The sequence below is a fragment of the Pundamilia nyererei genome, unplaced genomic scaffold (genome assembly GCF_000239375.1).
Source record: "Pundamilia nyererei isolate P.nyererei 1_Seehausen unplaced genomic scaffold, PunNye1.0 scaffold00289, whole genome shotgun sequence".
Classification (NCBI taxonomy): domain Eukaryota; kingdom Metazoa; phylum Chordata; class Actinopteri; order Cichliformes; family Cichlidae; genus Pundamilia; species Pundamilia nyererei.
The window spans coordinates 620,473-640,632 of NW_005187690.1; the positions used below are offsets into that span (position 1 = coordinate 620,473).

Consider the following 20,160-nt stretch of genomic DNA (forward strand, 5'->3'; position numbering starts at 1 on the left):
TCATTTGCAAACACTTGGTTTGCACAACACAGAGAGAACAGCTGTGCTTTACACAAAGTTAAAATAACATTTCTCAACAATTGCTAATAAGGGTACAGATATTGCACAATATAAATAGAAACAAAACAGCTTAAATATGCAGAAGTATTTGTAGAAAGGCTGTATGCTGACGTGGGGAAATTCTGAGGGAAAGAGAAAATTTTGTTTTAATTTTAGAAAGGTGCATTGGTTTAGTGCCCCTCGCTCATGTATATGTTGCGTACTTCATTTCTATTGTGTTCACAGTGAACTGTCATATTATTTGTACTTTATCAACCTATTATATGTCCAACAATGCAAAAAATGCAGTCTGAGTAGTCTTACTTGATCAACAATCTTTTTACAAACTCAACATCATTTGTCCTTCTTTAGTTCTTTCCTTTTTCTAGTTTTAGGTGTGAAGATGAGTGATCCATTCTGTGCAAAGAACACATACAATATCACTCTAAATAACAGACATATAACAGCTGAGTCTGGAGTATGTGGTTTTTTTCACCATGTTATTTTACTACAGAAGCTAGTTTAATATCAAAAGTAAAAAATTGACCTTTAACCCACTGCTAGAGTCTGACCTGAAAATGAGGAATGGTATCATCATCCTCAATGACCTCATTAAGTTAGACTGGATCATATCAAATCAGAGTTTCTATTACCAAGAAGAGGAACTAATAACTAAAGGACTTATGACAGCTGTTAACCTGTTAAAGCCTGGACCATGAAATAAATGGCAGAAAAATAAAAACAGTAAAATATATATAAAATTCCCCACTCGCCCCTACGGGCGGTCTATCCTTCAAGCTCAGGCCTGGAGCTTGAGGGTCCGGTGCAGTATCTTAGCTGTTCCTAGGACTGTGCTCTTCTGGACAGAGATCTCTGATGTTGTTCCTGCACTGCACCGTGCTCCGATTACCCCTGGGACCACTGTGATCTTCACGCTCCACATTTTCTCGAGCTCTTCTCTGAGCCCTTGGCATTTCTCGGTAATGGTGGCTGTAGGCATCGTCCGTGGTGCTGCGTTAACATCATCTAGTTGACCTTCTGAGGGTACTTCACGTAGTCTTGGTAACCGGCTATGGGGGAATCCAGGTTTCAAGCTTGGCCATGATCCTATCTTTAAGGTCAGTTTCTAATGCACTCAACGATCCTTCTATCACACTTGGGGCTTGGTACCCAATCTCGGGTGGGAATGATATATGTATTTAATTTGACTTGACCTTTTCATGTTGGGTTCAGTTTTCCTCTCCTGAAATTGTTGCTTAATATCTGTTGCGCTTCTTCTTCCTATTGACTTCTCACTTCCTAAACGTGATGAGAGGTCATCACGTTTAGGAAGTGAGATATCCTTCAGCATCGTTCAGTGAGATACATTTCCTGGTCCCTATTCCAGGAAGCATGTTCATCAAACTGAGTGTAAAAATAAACTATGAGTTTATTAACTCTGAGATCAGCAACTCAGAGTTTCAGAGTTTCGTTTCAGATCAGAGTTTCGTGTTCAAGAACAGTTCACCATCGTAAGTTCAATAAAGTTCAGTTCAGTTTAAAAAATAAAAATAAAAACAGTTTTTGTTACAGACTGGTTGAGACTGGTTCCTGGCCCGTGCCATGTGTTGAGGTGCACCTCACTGTATCTATGGGTCATATCTTAAACCTCACACTCAAACATCAGCTCCTTCTCCACCAGAGAAGTGATGTTTCATATCCCAGTTGTCAGCCTTGATATTCAGACATCAGACCACCAATGACTACGTCATTTGCTGGCATTGATACACACTGCACCCAACCTCTATAGCATCTCCTTTGGGTGGTGACAGTGAGCGAGAGAGAAAATTTAATTTAGTTTTTTTCACTACTGGCTAAAAATGCTTCATGAGATTTGCAGAATCTAATCTAATCTCAGCCTTCACTGATAGATAATAGCAACCTTACAGCTATACCAGGAATGTTTTGCTGACTGATTGGAAATCTTTACACTGTGTTTCACAAGCCAGCTTTCCAAATCTATAATGACTCTGAAGTTTTATTGGTAACGGTAAACATTTTATAGGAAATGTCACTTTTATAGATTTTAAAGATTTGAGTCTATTTTTTGGAGAATGAGTTACTTTAAATAAAGAATACAGGTTGTGCTTGGGAAAAAGTAAGGCGTTATGAATGAATCTGGACAGGATGAACTCCAACCTGGACCTGGGCATCTATGGACTAAATCTGTGATCCTGATCTATTTTGGATCCATCCAGTCAAAGAAAGAAAAAGAAGAGTATAATCCCCTGTTTGAGATTTTTTTTAATGGCGGCCAGTATTCTATCATCTCCGTCCATTATTTGGTAGAATTTTGTAGAAGAGCACTTGTTTTCTCACTTGAGATTTTTCTGTAATCTGTAGCTGGCTATTAACATGTTAGATGTTTCACAAACTGCAAGATTAAAACCTGTATCTAATGATTCAGTTTTCTTCATCTCAATCTGTCTGAAGGACCGAAAAAAGGTATTTTTAAAAAATTATTATTTGTATGACACAAACAACTTTATTGTAAATGTGCAAACGACTGAGGTTGCTGTTGATGCAAATAATGTTGCTGATCACGCAAAAATTATATTGCTGTATTATGACTCATTATGTATTATGAGTCACTTCCTCTATCTGTGTCTTTCTGTCTCTCTTTCTTTCTTGCAAAAAATTGTTACACAGTAAAAAATAACCAATGGTTAAATTAAGGATAGATTAAAATTATGCACCTCAAATGAAGAGCTTTGCATGATACAGAGAGCACACCAGTGCCTTACACAATATTAAAGTAATATTGCAACACTTTCCAACAACAGTACAGATATTGCACAATATAAATAGAAACAAAAAAAACCCCTAATACTTCCTATGCAGAAGTTTTTGCAGAGAATGGGAATAAAATGGAGAAATGCTAAGAGAGAAAGTAAATTTCTTTAAAATTATTTAAGTTCTTTAATGCACTTAACCTTTCTCAAGGAACTTTAAAAAAATATCATTGTTAACTCTTTTAATATATGCAGATATGAGGCAGAGGAAAGCCCTTGAATGGCATTCCAATTATGCTGTACATGTTTTGGGGGTGTTGGAATGATGTAATGATGCTTAATGACATGCACAGCTCATATTTTCTCTTTAATATTGTACAGTCTTTACAGTGTAAAGACAACAAAATTAAAAAAATGAATGGAATGTCTGGAATGCCAATTTCCCAAGATAATAATAAGATTTTTCAGGGAATAAAAATTGGTCAGTGATTAGCATTTTGTGTTAAAATATACAGCATACACTGTGTGATATGAGATGAGAGATAACTTTATTGGGCAAAGAATAGTATTTGGTCACTTAGATTGACATCAAAACTGGCCTCCCTGTGACTCACTGTGAGGTTGTTGATCCACATGAATTTCTCCAACCTAATCAGCAAAGATCAGATTATATGAAAGGTAAAGTGACATTATTGCGTCTGCCCGGTAATGACCCACAGGATGTCAAAATTCAGTATTCTTCCTGAATTCAAGAAATCTGGCTTTTCACCTCAAGCTACCCCCACACTTGTGGTCATAACATCAAAACTAACAGTGATAAGATGATGAAACCCACAGATTGTGTAGTTTAATAACTGTTTAAAATTTTCTGAAATTATACACTAGTATGAATCTAGAACAACAATTAATACAATGTTGGATGCTGTCACAGCTTTTCATATTACTATTCAATGATCCAGCAAGAAAATAAAACTTTTATAGACATTTTCAAAGTAGAAATACTGAAATATATGATTTAATTATTTTTTTCTTTTGTCCTAGTTGCAGATTTTTATATAACTAAATTGCATATTTGTTTAGATTTTTACTGTTTTTTTCTGGTCAAATGAATTTAGTAATACAATGTTGGTCATTACTTAATGTGATCAAATAACATATATAAAATATAAGGGGGCAAAAAGTTGTTATAACGCTGTTTCTGTTTTCAGTAGATTTAAACTTTTCCTTCAAATTGGGCTACATGCTGACTAATAAGTGTACTAATTTTATTTTTTTTCTGGATCAATCTATTTGGTGTCCTGGTGAAAAACGCCGGTGTGTTTATGATGGCACCCAAAACGCAGACACAGAAGAAATGAACTGGTGTTTAAACAAAAAATGAACCTTTACTGTGGGTGATACAAAAGACGGAAAACAAGGGAGAAAGAAAACTCTAACATAAACTGGGAAAAACTATGACTATCTATGAAACCTAAGACATGGGACAGGAAGACGGAACTGAACAGGAACATGCAAACATAGCGAGAAAAAGTCTAAACATGAACATGAACCTGGTAACAGGTAACAGGCGACTTAAAGAAACAGAAGGGTAATGAGGGAAGTGGAAACACCTGGGGAAACACAGGTGACACAAATGAACATGTTGCCACAGGGGGAAGTAAAACAAAACACAGTGAACATGGAAACACTACAATCTTCAAAATAAAACAGAAAATATGGAGAGACGTAGACATGACACACGAGCTTGACAACGTGGACACAACACAGACATGAATCACATGACAGACTGGACAGGAAACATGACACATAACCAAGGAGACATGGATTAAAAAACTAAATCCAGAATAAACCTCAGCTAAATCCTAACTAATAATAAGACAAGAACTTATTATCACCAACTTAACATGAGAAAATCAAAAATACAAAATAATCTGAAAACACTGGGTCACAGACCCCGCCCCTGACATTTGGTTGCTTAATGGAAGACAGCCCATCAATTATCCTACCACAGGATAGCACAACACACAGTAGATTGTATACACATGCTAAATATGGTGAATTAACTTAAGTGAATTTATTCTGTGAAAAAACTTTAAATGCTTTCTCACATTATCTTACTTACCGTCATTACCAACTTACGGGAGCAAGTACTGTATTTGTGTAGTATTTGTGAAGTGTGTATCAAGAAAAATGTTCATAAAAATGTTCCTTTAAGTTTATGTGTGCTTTCCCCATAGTTTTTATATACTGTAAATACTATATGTAAAAATGTATACTTCAGTGACATTGATTGACATCCTAAAAATAAAACATTTTGAAATATCACACAAGTAAAAAAAAAAAAGTCCTTTCGCACACTCTATTTACACTCTAGGGTTGAAATTATGAATGTCTGTGTTTTGCAATGATTGCCCTGTAAAAGGTTGGAAAGCCAGTCGGTAAAGTTCATTGGTGTGACGAGAAACTTCCTGAAATTGTGCTACAAAAAGAGGGAAAAAAACAGAAAAGAGAGAGGCGAGAAACAGAAACTTACATTTAAGTAGTCAGCGGACATCAGTGAGGAGAGAGAACAAGGCAAAACAGGTAAGAAAAAATTTAATGTGTTTTAAAATATCTTTTTAAATACAAAAAAGAAAATCTTTTTTTTTTTACATCAATAGCAGGTCTGGTAAAATAAAAATACCATTATGCATAGATTACATGGATGATGCTGCTCTGTTATATGGCAGGTATTTTACATTTATTGTATAAGTGTCGCTGAAGCACTGTAAGAACATTTTTATTCATCAAGTAATGTTTCAGGATGGATGACACAAAGATTACTTTTTATGGTAGTGGTGTAATCACAGGTGTGGGTAACATATAGACAAACAGGAGCAAATAACTGATCACGTTTAATCGATCTGAATTGTTGAATTTGATTTTTGTTTTGATTTTTGTTTTTATTCCTGCATGTTTACGGCATCATCTATATTAGTTATTCTAAGGAGAGAGAGACTGAATCTGTTGAGCATCGGGCATCAAGGATGTTTGTTCTCATCTGGGCAACTCTGCTTTTCAGCAGTGCTGAAACAGGTTTGTGTCTACTTTGTTATCAACCTGTAATTCAGCCAACATATATATTTCTTTCATAAATTTGCAAGTGAAACTGTTTTTCTAACATACAAATCATTATTTATTCTACCAAGACTTTATCATAAGTTAGTAGTGTTACTGTTATCTGTTGACCTTTATGCCATTTTATATAAATCTTTGTAACAAAACTTACTACAAGCTAAGAAATATGTAAAATTCTGATTGTTGTATATACTACACACAAACAAGCAACATATGTAAAACAGGAAAGCTATTGAAGTATATTTATTAAAAATCATATTTATTGCTATAAACTAAATATTCTCTGTCACTATGTGTATGTATCTCCCTGTTTGTGCCTCAGCCTGGGGACAACAACACTGTGTTGGAAGATACTGTGTGACTCTCAGTGAGCAAGAACTTACAGCAGAGGCTGGACTCTGTGTTGTGATCCCGTGTTCTTTCACTACTGCTGATGCGTTTACACCCAAACATACAGTTTGGTACAAATGTGAAGCATCTCAACACAGCTGCAGCGATGCTGACATAATATTTCAAAGCAACAAAAACACAGACAAAAAAGCTCAGGCTGCGTTTGAAGGACGAGTCTCACGTTTGGAGCCTGATGTGACTCAAAAGAACTGCAGCATCATCATTAATGATCTCAAAGAGTCTGATTCAGGATCATATCAGTTCAGAGTTACTGGTGAACTGAATGGAAAACAAGATGGATTCACATTCATTCCAAGAGTAACTGTCTCTGTTAAAGGTATGAAAGCTATTCCAAGAAGAATAATGCTGATTTTAAATACTCAGTCTTGTGAAACCTCATATTTAGTATTTTTACAATCTTAAATGAAGTATTATTTAATTTCGGGAATTGGTTGATCCTCTGTGGAAATCTAATAGGAGCTGCAGTAGATCCAACTAGTGGCCAGCAAAATATTTCTTTCATCAAGGCTAAATTTGATTCCACTAATGCCCAATACTTCTATTAGGTCTTAATCAGAAGCCCAGAGTAATGATTCCCACACTGACAGAGGGACAGCAGGCCACACTGACCTGCACTGCTCCTGGTCTCTGCTCTGGATCTGTTCCTCAAATCACCTGGACATGGAGAGGAGCAGGAGGGACTGAATCTTACATTACAGGAAACAGCACTGCGTTTAAGACTGAGGGTCTGACTCCTTTCACACAAAGACATGTGTCAACTTTGACCTTTAACCCTTCATCTGAAAACCACAACACCAATGTGACCTGTAAAGTACACTTCATTGGCAAAATAATGAAAGAAGAGACTTTGGGTTTGAATGTGAACTGTAAGTATTTTTATAGTATTAAACTAGCTTTTTTTTTTCTGAAATCTGTTGAGTTGTGCAGTGTCAGCTGCATTCTTCTAGCAAGAAAGTCAGAAAGTTAGGGAAACTACATGATTGTGTAATTTATATGTTTTGTCTCATAGATATGAAAAAATTTCAAATTACTGGCATCACAACTGTTAAAGAGGGAGACAATCTGAATCTGACCTGCAGTGTTGAAAGTTTCCCTCCATCTCTGATTTTATGGTCTAAACTTGGTTCTGTCACAAACCTGCACAATGACACTGGATCAGCCAAACTTGCCATCCAGAATGTGACAACAGAAGATTCTGGACAGTACATCTGTACAGCAACACATCTGGACACAACTATGACTTCTTACGTAAATGTGACTGTGACTTGTAAGTAGGCATTATCGTTTTTTATTAATGTCTTGATGCATGCTCAATCATGCATTGTTCACTGAAGGAACAATGGGCTGGGAGGTCAGTTCCTTGATCAAAAATGCAAATTCTCATTGATTATCAAGGAACTGACCTCCCAGCCCATTGTTCCTTCAGTGGTGCTGGTTTCAGTCATTATGCAAATGTACTGTTTATAAAATTGGGGAAACCTGAAGCCAGCTGAGACTGAAGAAGTCACTTGGGTGAGTGATGAAACGTTTCTCCCACTGAAAACGCTACATCCAAATGAACAAAATCAACTTTGGGGAGTCTTTATTAATCTTGTATTTGACAGCCATTCTAAACTTCTTTTGACGTTCTACAGAAACCAATTTGCTGAATTTTGGCACTTTGCTCAGGGAATATATATAATGTCACACATGTAACACATGCAGAACTACATATTGTGTCTCATCACCATGATCTATGCAGTGTTAATTTCTCCCTCTTTAAAAGATTTAAATACACTCCACAGATAAAAGGAAACCTCAGATCATCGGGAATACAACAATCAGGGAGGGAGATGTTCTGAATTTGACCTGCAGTGTTGAAAGTTTCCCTCCATCTCTGGTCATGTGGTCTAAACCTACTTCTAACCCAAGCCGACACAATGAAACCTACACTGACGCGCACAATGACACTGGATCATCTACAGTTGTCATCCCAAATGTGACAGCAGAACAGTCTGGACAGTACATCTGTACAGCAACACATCTGGACACAACTATGACTTCTTATGTCAATGTGACTGTGACTTGTAAGTAGACATTACCAGTCTCATTAATCTCAAGATATATGAATATGATATAAAATGCATCATTATGAGGCTGGATCACTACAGCTACCATAACAGCCACATTCCATTTTAACATTAATTCTTAAAATGAATTAAACATCATGGAGTTGAAACATCATTCTTCCTTCTCTGGTGATTTGATGATCAGAGTGGTTCGCACTGGTGGGGGAAATAAAAGCAAAACATGCCAGCTAGTTAAATACCTGGACAACATTATATAAATATTAGAATCCCTGACTGTTCTGTGTGGACCAGGTTTCCATTTTTGTTTTTGGGGGGGGGTGTCTTTCTTTTTTTGGTTCATTGTTAATATTTTTTTGAGTGTTTTCTCTCACCTTATCCTGAATGAAATGCTGGTGTGCTCCACAGACACAAGAAGACCTTGGATCATTGGAAACACAACTGTGAAGGAGGGAGATGTTCTGAATCTGACCTGCAGTGTTGAAAGTGTCCCTCCATCCCTGGTTGTGTGGTCTAAACTTGGTTCCAACACAAACCTGCACAGTGACACTGAATCAGCCAAACTTGCCGTCCTGAATGTGACAACAGAAGATTCTGGACAGTACATCTGTACAGCTAAATATATGAACACTACCCTTAAGGATAAATTCAACATAACAGTGATATGTAAGTACAAAACCTTATGTTTTTGGACAGAATATTTATAGTACTGTTCATTTTTTTTCTTCCTATCAGGTAACTGAAATTGTGAATCACAAGGAGAACAACAAAGCAAACAATGCAGTCACTATGCAAATGTGCATCTTGTTTCTTTCAGTTTAATGAAGCACAACAATTGTTGCATGTGTATTTGAGAGCCATTCTAAATTTCCTTTGACATTCTACAGTAACTAATTGTATTTCAAGTGCAGCTAAAGTTTGGCACTTTGCTCAGTGAATATACACAATGTTACACATGTCAAACATTAACCTATTTTAGAAGCTTTCACTGCAAAACTGCAGTAGCAGTGTCTCATTACCATGATCTGTGGCAGTGTTAATGTCTCCCTCTTTAAAAGATTTAAATACACTCCACAGATAAAAGGAAACCTCAGATCATCGGGAATACAACAATCAGGGAGGGAGATGTTCTGAATTTGACCTGCAGTGTTGAAAGTTTCCCTCCATCTCTGGTCATGTGGTCTAAACCTACTTCTAACCCAAGCCGACACAATGGAACCTACACTGACGCGTACAATGACACTGGATCAGCTACACTTGTTATCGCAAATGTAACAACAAAACAGTCTGGACAGTACATCTGTACAGCAACACATCTGGACACAACTATGACTTCTTATGTCAATGTGACTGTGACTTGTAAGTAGACATTGCCAGTTTCATTAATCTCAAGATGTATGTATGTGATATAAAAAGATAATTGTGGAAAAAAATAAAATAAAATGTCTTATTATGAGGCTGGATCACTACAGCTACAGTCCATTTTAATATTGATTCTTAAAAAAAACAAACAATACAAACATGGCAACCAGTTAAATGCCTGCACAGCATCACAGAATTATTATTATTGTTCTGTGTGATCAAAGAACATAAGAACTTTATTTTCTTATGTTTTTGTTTGTTTGTTTGTTTGTTTGTTTGTTTGTTTGTTTGTTTGGTTGGTTGGTTCATCCTTAATAATTCTTTTAGTTGTTTTCTCTCTCCTTATCCTGAATAAAATGCTGGTGTGCTCCACAGATACAAGAAGACCTCAGATCATTGGAAACACAACTGTGAAGGAGGGAGATGTCCTGAATCTGACCTGCAGTGTTGAAAGTGTCCCTCCATCCCTGGTTGTGTGGTCTAAACTTGGTTCCAACACAAACCTGCACAATGACACTGGATCAGCTACATTTATCATCTCAAATGCAACAGCAGAACATTCTGGACAGTACATCTGTACAACTAACTATATGGACTATGCCCTGAAAGACAAAGTCAATGTAAAAGTGATTTGTAAGTACACAACTTTTTGCTATAAGACAGAACATTTATAATACAGCACAGTTATATTTCCCTCGATCTGGTAACTGAAATTGTGACTGCTAGCATAAAAAATACATAAAGAATACATAAAGAGCATTATAATAATAATGCACGTGTATTTGAGAGCCAGTTGAAACCGCAAGTGACATCTGCAAAAATCAAGATGTATCTTCAATGCTGCTGAAATCTGTTTCACTTTGCACTGTCCATGTAATATTATACACGCAGTGTCAGATCAGTTTGTGAATAATATTATTAGTGCCAGTATCAAAAATCTTATTTCTTTTCTTTTCAAAATCTCAATACAAATTTTCACAGAAGGGTTATCTGCCAGTGTTCCTTTCATGGTGCTTATTTAAGTTACTGAAATGTGCTCCCGCAGATAGAAGGAAACCTCAGATCATCGGGAATACAACAGTCAAGGAGGGAGATATTCTGAATTTGACCTGCAGTGTTCAAAGTTTCCCTCCATCACTTATTATGTGGAAAAAACTTAATTCCACCACAATTCTTCAGAATAGAACTTACACTGTCCTGACCAGTGACACTGGATCAGCTACACTTGTCATCCAGAATGTGACAACAGAACATTCTGGACAGTACATCTGTACAGCAACACATCTGGACACAACTATGACTTCTTACGTCAATGTGGCTGTAACTTGTAAGTAAACTTTACCAGTCTCCAGGTGTCTATAATGTATGTACACAATTGTTTTTACGTCATTGGTAGTCAGATATTTTGGTCTTTACATTTTACTAGCCATAATGACGTGAGGAAATATTTTTTTAAGGATGCAGTATAAATGGTTATCAAATTTCATTACATGAAGACAAAAACTGCTGGTTAAAGCAAAGGAAACATTAAAAACCAAAAAGTGTTGTGTTCTCACAGTGGTCCAACACATGTTGTGGTAACAGGCATTGATTCTGCAAGTCTCTTAAAATCTGCTTGAGGGATCAAATATAATTTTTTCGTGTTATGATGATTTGGTGACTGTAGTGGGGAGCAGTACAGCAGTGATGGGTAAAACCCTGGAATACTGTTGTCACCCTCCATGTCTTAAATAAATAACTGAGCTGTGCTCCACAGATACAAGAAAACCTCAGATCACTGGGAACACAAGTATCAAGGAGGGAGACGATCTAAATCTGACCTGCAGTGTTGAAAGTTTCCCTCCATCTCTCATTATGTGGTCTAAATTGACTTCTGTCACAAACCTGCACAACGACACTGGATCAGCTACGCTTGTCATCCATAATGCAACCGCAGAAGATTCTGGACAGTACATCTGTACAGCTAAATATATGAGTAACACTCTAAAAGAGGAAGTCCATGTAACAGTGATATGTATGTATACAACTTTTTGCTTTTACTATATGGTTAAATGTGTGATGCCATCTAAACATCTTTGCATATTGACTATTTAGGCAGATTCTCTTGTTGGTGATCATGAAAAAAAAAATCTGTTATCCCACAGATAAAAGAAAACCTCAGATTATCGGGACTACAACTGTTAAGAAGGGAGATGTTCTGAATTTGACCTGCAGTGCTGAGAGTTTCCCTCCAGCTCTTATCATGTGGAAAAAACGTAGCTCCAACACAAACCTTCTGAGTGGAAATTACACTGACCTGCACAATGGCACTGGATCATCTACACTTGTCATTCATAATGTGACAGCCGAATATTCTGGACAATATGTCTGCACAGCTAAATATCTGGACACAGCCATTACTATACATGCCAGTGTGACCGTGACTTGTAAGTGGAACACAATGATCTTGAATCTGAAGTTTATGTACACCTTCCTTTGTTTTATGAGTCTAATCATGTGCTTACAGGGTTTTCAGAGACCCAGGATGGCTCTGGATGTGTGCTTCAGTCAGAGGTTTTGACCTGTGTGTGTATCAGTGAAGGGTTTCCTTTACCTACCATCAAATGGCCGCTCCTAAAGAACCACACTGAGTATTCTGTCATTACTACGGTCTCTAAACACGCAGTCAACAGCACTGTCAGTGTAACTGTAAACAAACATAGCAACAGCACTGTGGAATGTGTGAGTAACAATGGAAATGGAGAGAATAGAGAAAACCTACTGATCCACCAAAACTTGCCTGAAAAACATGGTATGTGTTTTCCATCTAAACACCTTTCACTGCCACTTTCACTTTTTACGTACCACATTTTCTTAATGCAGCCTTGCTAATTAGGCTGTCATTTATAGTTTGTATTTGCTTTATCTAATTCAAAACAACCTGGACCATAATTTTTTATGTTGTTATTTTTTGGAGTGCAGAGCAATCGTCTAATTTAAGGCAGGGATACATGAAAGTCATCATTGGCATTTTGGCTGCAGTAGTTCTTTCAGCAATCGTTTGCTGTTTTACCAAAAATTGGTACAGGTAAAGCACTTGCTTTTATAATTATTATTAATATTAGTTAGTTAGCTGTTGTTTTTTTCTGTAGATAAATTTGAACATAAATGTACTTCTCTAAAAACACCCCTTTCTATAGAAAAAATCAGAAGACCTCAAAAAATTCAGATGAGACTTTGGAGATGGAGAAACATCAAGATGATAAACTGGTATTTATGTTCATTTGACTTTTTTTTGGTATGATTTTCTACACAAATGCTCAGAATACTCAAGTGTCCATACTCTTACTATACATTCACATATAAAGTGGCCCATCCTGCTCCAAGTTTCTACAAAAGAAAAAGAAATTCGGTCTGAGTCAAAACACAATTAGTTGGATCCCTTTATCTTTCTACTGAGTCTAACGCAATTCAGAGAAGTAGGTTTTGTAGATTTGTCCTGAAACACAAACTGCACAATGACGTGTTAGAAAAGGAGTACGGTATCATGATGCAATTTTGAAGTAAGTCTGAGAAGCAATGACTCTGTTTAGGCATCAATGCCCTCTAAACACCAAACAGACAGAACACACAGACATTTAGTTGCACAAAAAGACACAAAAAGAAGTATGTTGGAATAATAGTGACAAAAGTGAAACAACACTATACACAATAAACACAATAATATGAATGAACAACATAGGTTATTAGTTTTGCCATAAACAGTTGATGAACAGGTCACTGATGTTTAAGCATGAATGTAGCTTCTAAGTTGGTTAACTCAAAAATACTTGCAACGTGCTGACAGTTAATTTTTCCCTGTTGAAAAGCAGCAGTGCCAGGAAAGCAGCAAAGAGGCAAGAGAGGACAAAGACGGAGTATGCTGAAATCAAAAAAGCAGTAAAAGCAGAACAGGTAGAAGATGCTTGAGAAGGAAAGGGAAATGTTGGAGGCCAAAGAAGAGAAGGAGATGGAGTTGGAGATGAAACATTGTCAACCAGAAAAAGAGGAAGGAGAAGATGAAGCTGTGTACTCCACTGTGAATGATCCCACTTATTCTACTGTCACTGTGTCTTTTTTCTTTAAATAACCCAAATAAAGTTCTCTGCAGGTAGTTAGACACTTCATTAAGACACCGAAGTGTATATGTAAGATCCCAAGGACCACCTCAATGATCTGTGCCCTAAGATATAATGTGGTTTTCTTTTGTTTTATTTTACAAGAATAAATCTATACTTTAAATTTTCTGTCTAGTCAGAAAAAATAACTTTGTAGGGCTAATATGATTCCTTTATAGAAATGTTATTTAAGACTTAGCCCACAGTGAACATCGAGATTTTTTTTTAATATTACAAAATCTTGACATATATGTTGGTGACAATACAGTGTCCAGACAAAGACCACATACTTAAGATTGTGTCTTGATCCAAAAAAAAAAGAAAAGAAAAAAAGAAAAATCAATTAAACATTCTAGAAAAGTGTGACCTATACTTTTTGTGGTTTGAGTTGATTTTTAATGGTCTCTGCTCATTTTCATTTATTATTCTTTGTTGTTTTGCTAACAAAATAAGACCTTTTTGCTTTCTTTGGCCATTCATTGTGCTCACCAGAAAGTGGCAGAGTAAACCCATTACCCATGTGAAATTATAAGTCAAGTAGATGTGTGGTCTGTTATCATTGGTGCTGCCTGGCTGCAGATTTTGTATTTTGCCTGGTCTTGTATGATGCATTAATAAAAGTGAGTATATATATACATCTCTAATTTTGCCCAATGCTCTGAATGGTGTATCACAAGCAGGTTTCTATATCATAACATGAAATAGAGCTTTAATTTCAACCTTGAAAATTTCAGTATATTTTCATCATTGTTTAGACACTGGGTTAAAATAAAATTCCCACTCATGGTATCTACAATTGTGAAATATTAACACAACAAAAAAATTATCACACTGTAAAGCAAATCTTAGCATGATCTGGTCAGATACAGTGTTTCAGATTTGTAATTAAGTTATAGAAATTGAATCATAATCAATAGCTCACACACCAAAAATTAGGGCATTAGAGTACCTTACATTTTTGGCGATACTGGCGCTCTACTTACTTGGTCACACAACATGACAATGAGCAGTTGTTAAAATTGAAAAAATGTGATGCAAAAAGGAAGCAGAGAAACAATCACATTCAAACAAAAGTTGTGGCTTACAGCAAAAACCAAGATGTAATGAATGGTCACCGTTTCACCTTCTTCACAGTTTCAACACCTCTCACCTATAATTTGGTGTCTTCCATACAAAGCTATGGCTGAAGTTGTCAACCTCTGTTAGCAACCAAAGTAACCACAGTGAGGTTATCAGAGCAGCAATATCTGTGAACAGTTTCACTTAGTGATGGAAATATCAACCATATCAGACAACATGACCCAGAGTCATAAAACTACAGTAAAGCAGGGGGGAAAAGCCCCAAGAAGGAAAAGTGATGTTGTGTTACAGTTTTAAGGCAGAGGAGGGTGGGAATGGTAAAATGCAATAAAAAGCTCCCACTGCGAGCACTTACATGAAACCTTGTATTGGATGAATTTGCTCCCTTGCAAGAATAAACACTCCAGTTCTTGACTGTTGTTCATTTTTCTTAATTTGTATTCTGACATAGCACAATGTTGATAATTTGTTGAGCTGACCCTTTGAAATAAGATAATAGTGTAACTTATATGTTATTATGAAACTTTGCACTTTCCTTTCCTTTATTCATACTTTTCATTAGACAACACAGCAGTAGCTGAACATACAAAGATACACTGTCAATTTCAATTGGAATCTTATGGCAAATGGAGTGCTTCTCTTGACCACTGCTAATGTATTTATGTATGTGAATGTCATCTTTATATATTCCATCAATATTTTGTGTTTTAAAGGTCCTATAGTGGCTCCTTTGAAGACCCAGGCTTTCTTTTTCCTGCTCAAGAAACCCAAGGCCAAAGAGGGAACACAAGCATCTGTTGTAGCTGAAACAGAGTTCTATACCAGTTTGGAAAACTGAAACTGAGTTTAATCAAATTCAAATTAAATCAGATTTCTTTTTGGATTTTGATTCATTTGATTTTCGATGACAAGAAAAACACGTTTTTAGCTGTCAGATGTGCTTCAGAGATGAGTACCAGTTCACCCCGAGCACATCTGACAGACATGAAAGGGTCTTGAAAAGCCGTGAAGAATGTTATATTGTACCTGTAACATTTTTCAGCGTGTCCGGTTTCATGCAGTGTGGTTTCATGCAGTTAGATTATGCAGGAGGATGAAGGAATTGACACTACTGAAGTGCCCACCAAGCTCTCCTAACTTAAATCCAACTGAACACCGTCGGGAAATTACGTTTTGGTCCATCCAATGCCACCAAATTGCACCTCACACTGTCCCGGAAATCAGAGATGCCCTGCTCCAGATTTGGGAGGACACCCCCCAGCGTCATCTCATTAGGAGCATGCCCTGACATGGTCCGGCAAGCATACAAACATGTGAAGTCCATACAAACTACTAAGTACCATTTGAAGTTGCTCTAATGAAATTTTGTCAGATTAGCCTGTTGCATAATTTTTTCACTTTGAATTTTAGGTGTCTGTGAATTCAACCCTCTGTAAGTTAAAAAATTTCATTTCCATCAACTGATGCGGCATCCTTTCATTCCTAACACATTACCCTAGGATTACTACAGAAGCTCATACAGGACACTAGCCTGTAAAAAGAATTTTCTTTCTATGGTCTCGGCAGATTGAGGGAGCCTTGTTGCATTCTGTTAAGACAGTTCTCACTTTCTAGAAGGTGTCATTCCCCCCCCCCATCAAGGACATCAGATCATTTGTTAATCTGACAGACTGCCCAGTCTTAAGGAATCTGTCTCAACTTACTGAACTGGCCATAACCAGGAATCAGTAAATCCAGGTCTGAAGTTATTTGAACCATGCTTATAACACAGATGTGCTGAAGAATGTTTCCGTGCCAGAATGTTTTGGGTGTTAATGTCGCCTTCAGACATGAACATCTCTGTCTGATCTGTGGTAAATTAGTCAACCTTGTATAAATTTGGTTTTTGATAGTTCCATTCAGTTATTAATGTGTCTGGTTTACTTCCTAGTTAGCGTCCTGCCATTCCTCCCACACTGCCTTAGAAACCCATGATTCCTTCTGGAGTCTAAGTGCTGTAGTAGCACACCAACAGCAGTCAGGTTTTGGGATTCTCTTTGGAAAAAAAAAACTTATGGGAAACTCACCTGCCTGCTTGCTGTTTTTTGATTCATACGGTTTATGAGACATTTGAGTTTGCTAGACCTGAAAAATAAAAGACACTAAAAAAGAGGAAGAAAAAGAGAAAGACTGATGCAGAATATGGAGGTTCATAGAAGACTTGAAAATTTAAGTATTTGTTCACTGAAGTAAGAGTTAAAGCACCACACACCACACAATGTTGCAACTCAAATAGACTGCAAACGAGAGGTTTCCACAGAGACAGAAGGCACAACAGCGCCTTAGTAAGAATAGTAAAGATACCACAGAATATTAATAGATAAAGAAAAAAATCTAAATATGCAGAAGTGTTGCAGAGAGGCTGTCTGTGGCTGAAAAACGGAAATGCTGTGAGAGTTTATTTTAAATCCTTTAAGCTGTTTAATGTCTTCAATGTGCCTCAAGAATCCTTTCTAATGTGACTTTTTAATTTTAATACATGCAGCCATTAACAAAGCTTGTTTATTGCTGTATGTGTTGCACTATGTTGAAGTGACGTAAAACTGAGCAAAATGTCTCATGAAAAACTGAATCAAGTACTTCTGCTGGTGTGTCAAATTCTCAAGTTAAGATACGGGTTTTTACCAAAAATAAATAATAATAATGAACATATATAAGATATTTAGTGCAACAGAACATGCTATATTTATGAAAGCCAGTTTGTAAAAATCAATAGTGTCTGAGAAGAATTTAATGGCAAAATGAGGAAGAAATAGAGATGAGGAAGTGAAACCTGAGATTAAAAAGTCAGCAGAGATCATTGTGCAGAGAAGACTGATAAACAGCAAATACACTGAGGTAAAACATGTGTAAAATATATTCAAAATGTCTTTTAAAACTCTTAATGAACACTGTTTCCAAATGTCTTTCACTGTTGACTCAGTGCTGGGAAATGAAAAAAAAGGATGGATGATTAAAGATCGTTATGCATTCATTATGCACTGTGAAATAAGTGAGCATGTGACATCCTTTAGAGACATTTCTGGACATTTACTTCATATGCTGCATGTTTGTCTGTGCAGGGAGAAACTGAATGTGCCAAGGATCAAATCAAGATGTTGGTTCTGATCTGGTCAGCTGTGCTTTTCTCTGTGACGGGCAGTGATGCTGACACAGGTTTGTATCCTCTTTACAATTTTATGATTCTGCATATAATAAATAATCTTCCAACATTTGAATGTAACACTGTTTTTTTGGACATGCATCCAGGTTGTAAATATTTCTTCTTATCTGTTGACTCGTGGTGTCATTTAAAAAAAATTGTGCACACACAGTAAATGCTAATGCATATACTATTATATATTGTACATATATTTATTAGTCTCAGATTTAGCCATTCTGATATTTTTCTTGTTTTACGTTATTGTATTTTTGCACAACTCTGCTGCTTGTGAAGGTCGCACACAAGAATTTCACTCGCATGTACTGTACCAGTGTACCTGCACATGTGATGTGACAATAAAAGTGATGTGATGTGATGTAATGTAAAAAACAAACAAACTTGCAAACAGATTGCAAACAAAACATAAAGAAACAGCAAAGGCCAATGCAGTCTCAAGAAACAAATTCATCTTTGCTTGCCTAAAACTAAAGTCTGTTTATTTTATCTCCTCCTTTACATTTGCAGGTGATTCAGAAATGAGAAATCCACACTGTGACAGAGAATACTGCATCACTCTTAATGTGAGAAAACTGACAGCAGAGGCTGGACTCTGTGTTGTGATCCCGTGTTCTTTCAAGACTGCTGAAGGCTTTGAAACCCAACATATAGTGTGGTATAAATGTGAAGCATCAGAAGCAGGATGTGATCGTCCTGTCATGATATTTCACACCAACAAAAGCACTGATGTTCAACCTGAGTTTGAAGAACGAGTGTCACTTATCGAGCATGTCATTCAGAACAACTGCAGCATCATCATCAATAATCTCAAAGAGTCTGATTCTGGATCATATCACCTCAGAGTTATTGGTGAAGTGAATAGGAAGACAGATGCATTTACATTTATTCCTAAAGTTAATGTCTCTGTTAAAGGTATGAAAAGCTAGATCAAAAACAATCATGTAGGAAATTGAAATGTAGTTCAACATGCTTGTGTTTTATTGTATCTGTGAAACATTTTGCACATTTGCTGACCCTTGTATGCAGCTTATAAGAAGTGCAACAATTCCCGATAAACATCGACTTAAATTTCTGGAGTTTTTTTCCTCTTTTAATTCAAGTTCATTTGATTCCACTAATGTACTGTGTTCCCACCAGGTCTTAAACAAAAACCCACAGTAATGATTCCCACACTGACAGAGGGACAGCAGGCACTTTGACCTGCACTGCTCCTGGTCTCTGCTCTGGATCTGTTCCTGAAATCACCTGGACATGGAGAGGAGCAGGAGGGACTGAATCTTACATTGCAAGGAACAGTACTGATTACAAGACAGAGAATCTGACAGCTTTCACACAGAGTCATGTCTCAACTTTGACCTTTAATGCTTTGGCTAAACACCACAACTCTAATATCACCTGCAAGATCAGCTTTACAGATAAAACAACTACAGAAGGGAGTTCAACTTTGACTGTGAACTGTGAGTATTTCTAAATCTAAATATTTCTATCTAAAATATTCAGAATGCTATTGAATGTTATAGTGCTTTTGAAGAAAAGTCAGGAAGTTATATGGAATGTGTCCTTTGTCACATAGACGTGAAGAAAATTAAAATCACTAAGGATACAAGTGTGAAGGAGGGTGAAGCTCTGAATCTGACCTGCAGTGTAGAAAGTTTTCCCCCATCTCTGATTATCTGGTCTAAACATAGTTCCAACATGAGCCTGCACAATGACACTGGATCAGCAACTCTCTCCATGCTGAATATGACAACGAAAGATTCTGGCCAGTACATCTGTACAGCTAAATATATGAACAATATAGTCAACAATACAGACAACAAAGTCAATGTAACAGTCATATGTAAGTACAAACCTTTTTTTTAATGTATTTATTATTATTGTTATTATTATTATTATAAATGTTATTATTAATATTAATGACAACTGAAAGATGAGTTTAGCATAAGAGCCCCAAGAAGGGTCCTTTTTTTTGTTGGGTC

The 20,160-nt window shown here is 36.6% G+C and overlaps 1 protein-coding gene across 3 annotated transcripts; it reads left to right on the forward strand.

Moving 5' to 3' along the window:
- Window positions 1-5,328: 5,328 nt before the first annotated feature.
- Window positions 5,329-14,546, forward strand: LOC102199241 (vascular cell adhesion protein 1-like). 3 transcript variants are annotated; one of them, XM_013915345.1, is made up of 16 exons: window positions 5,329-5,393; window positions 5,788-5,885; window positions 6,250-6,654; window positions 6,884-7,204; window positions 7,348-7,605; window positions 8,123-8,404; window positions 8,813-9,070; window positions 9,482-9,763; window positions 10,142-10,399; window positions 10,812-11,093; window positions 11,523-11,780; window positions 11,911-12,192; window positions 12,273-12,557; window positions 12,728-12,833; window positions 12,946-13,015; window positions 13,615-14,546. In XM_013915345.1, exons 2-16 carry the CDS (start codon window positions 5,837-5,839, stop codon window positions 13,669-13,671), a joined length of 3,453 nt encoding a protein of 1,150 aa, XP_013770799.1. In that variant the 5' UTR covers window positions 5,329-5,393; window positions 5,788-5,836; the 3' UTR covers window positions 13,672-14,546. The 3 variants fall into 3 exon arrangements, with proteins under 3 accessions (XP_013770799.1, XP_013770800.1, XP_013770801.1); XM_013915346.1 differs by having other exon boundaries at window positions 13,618-14,546; XM_013915347.1 differs by lacking the exon at window positions 8,813-9,070.
- Window positions 14,547-20,160: the final 5,614 nt, after the last annotated feature.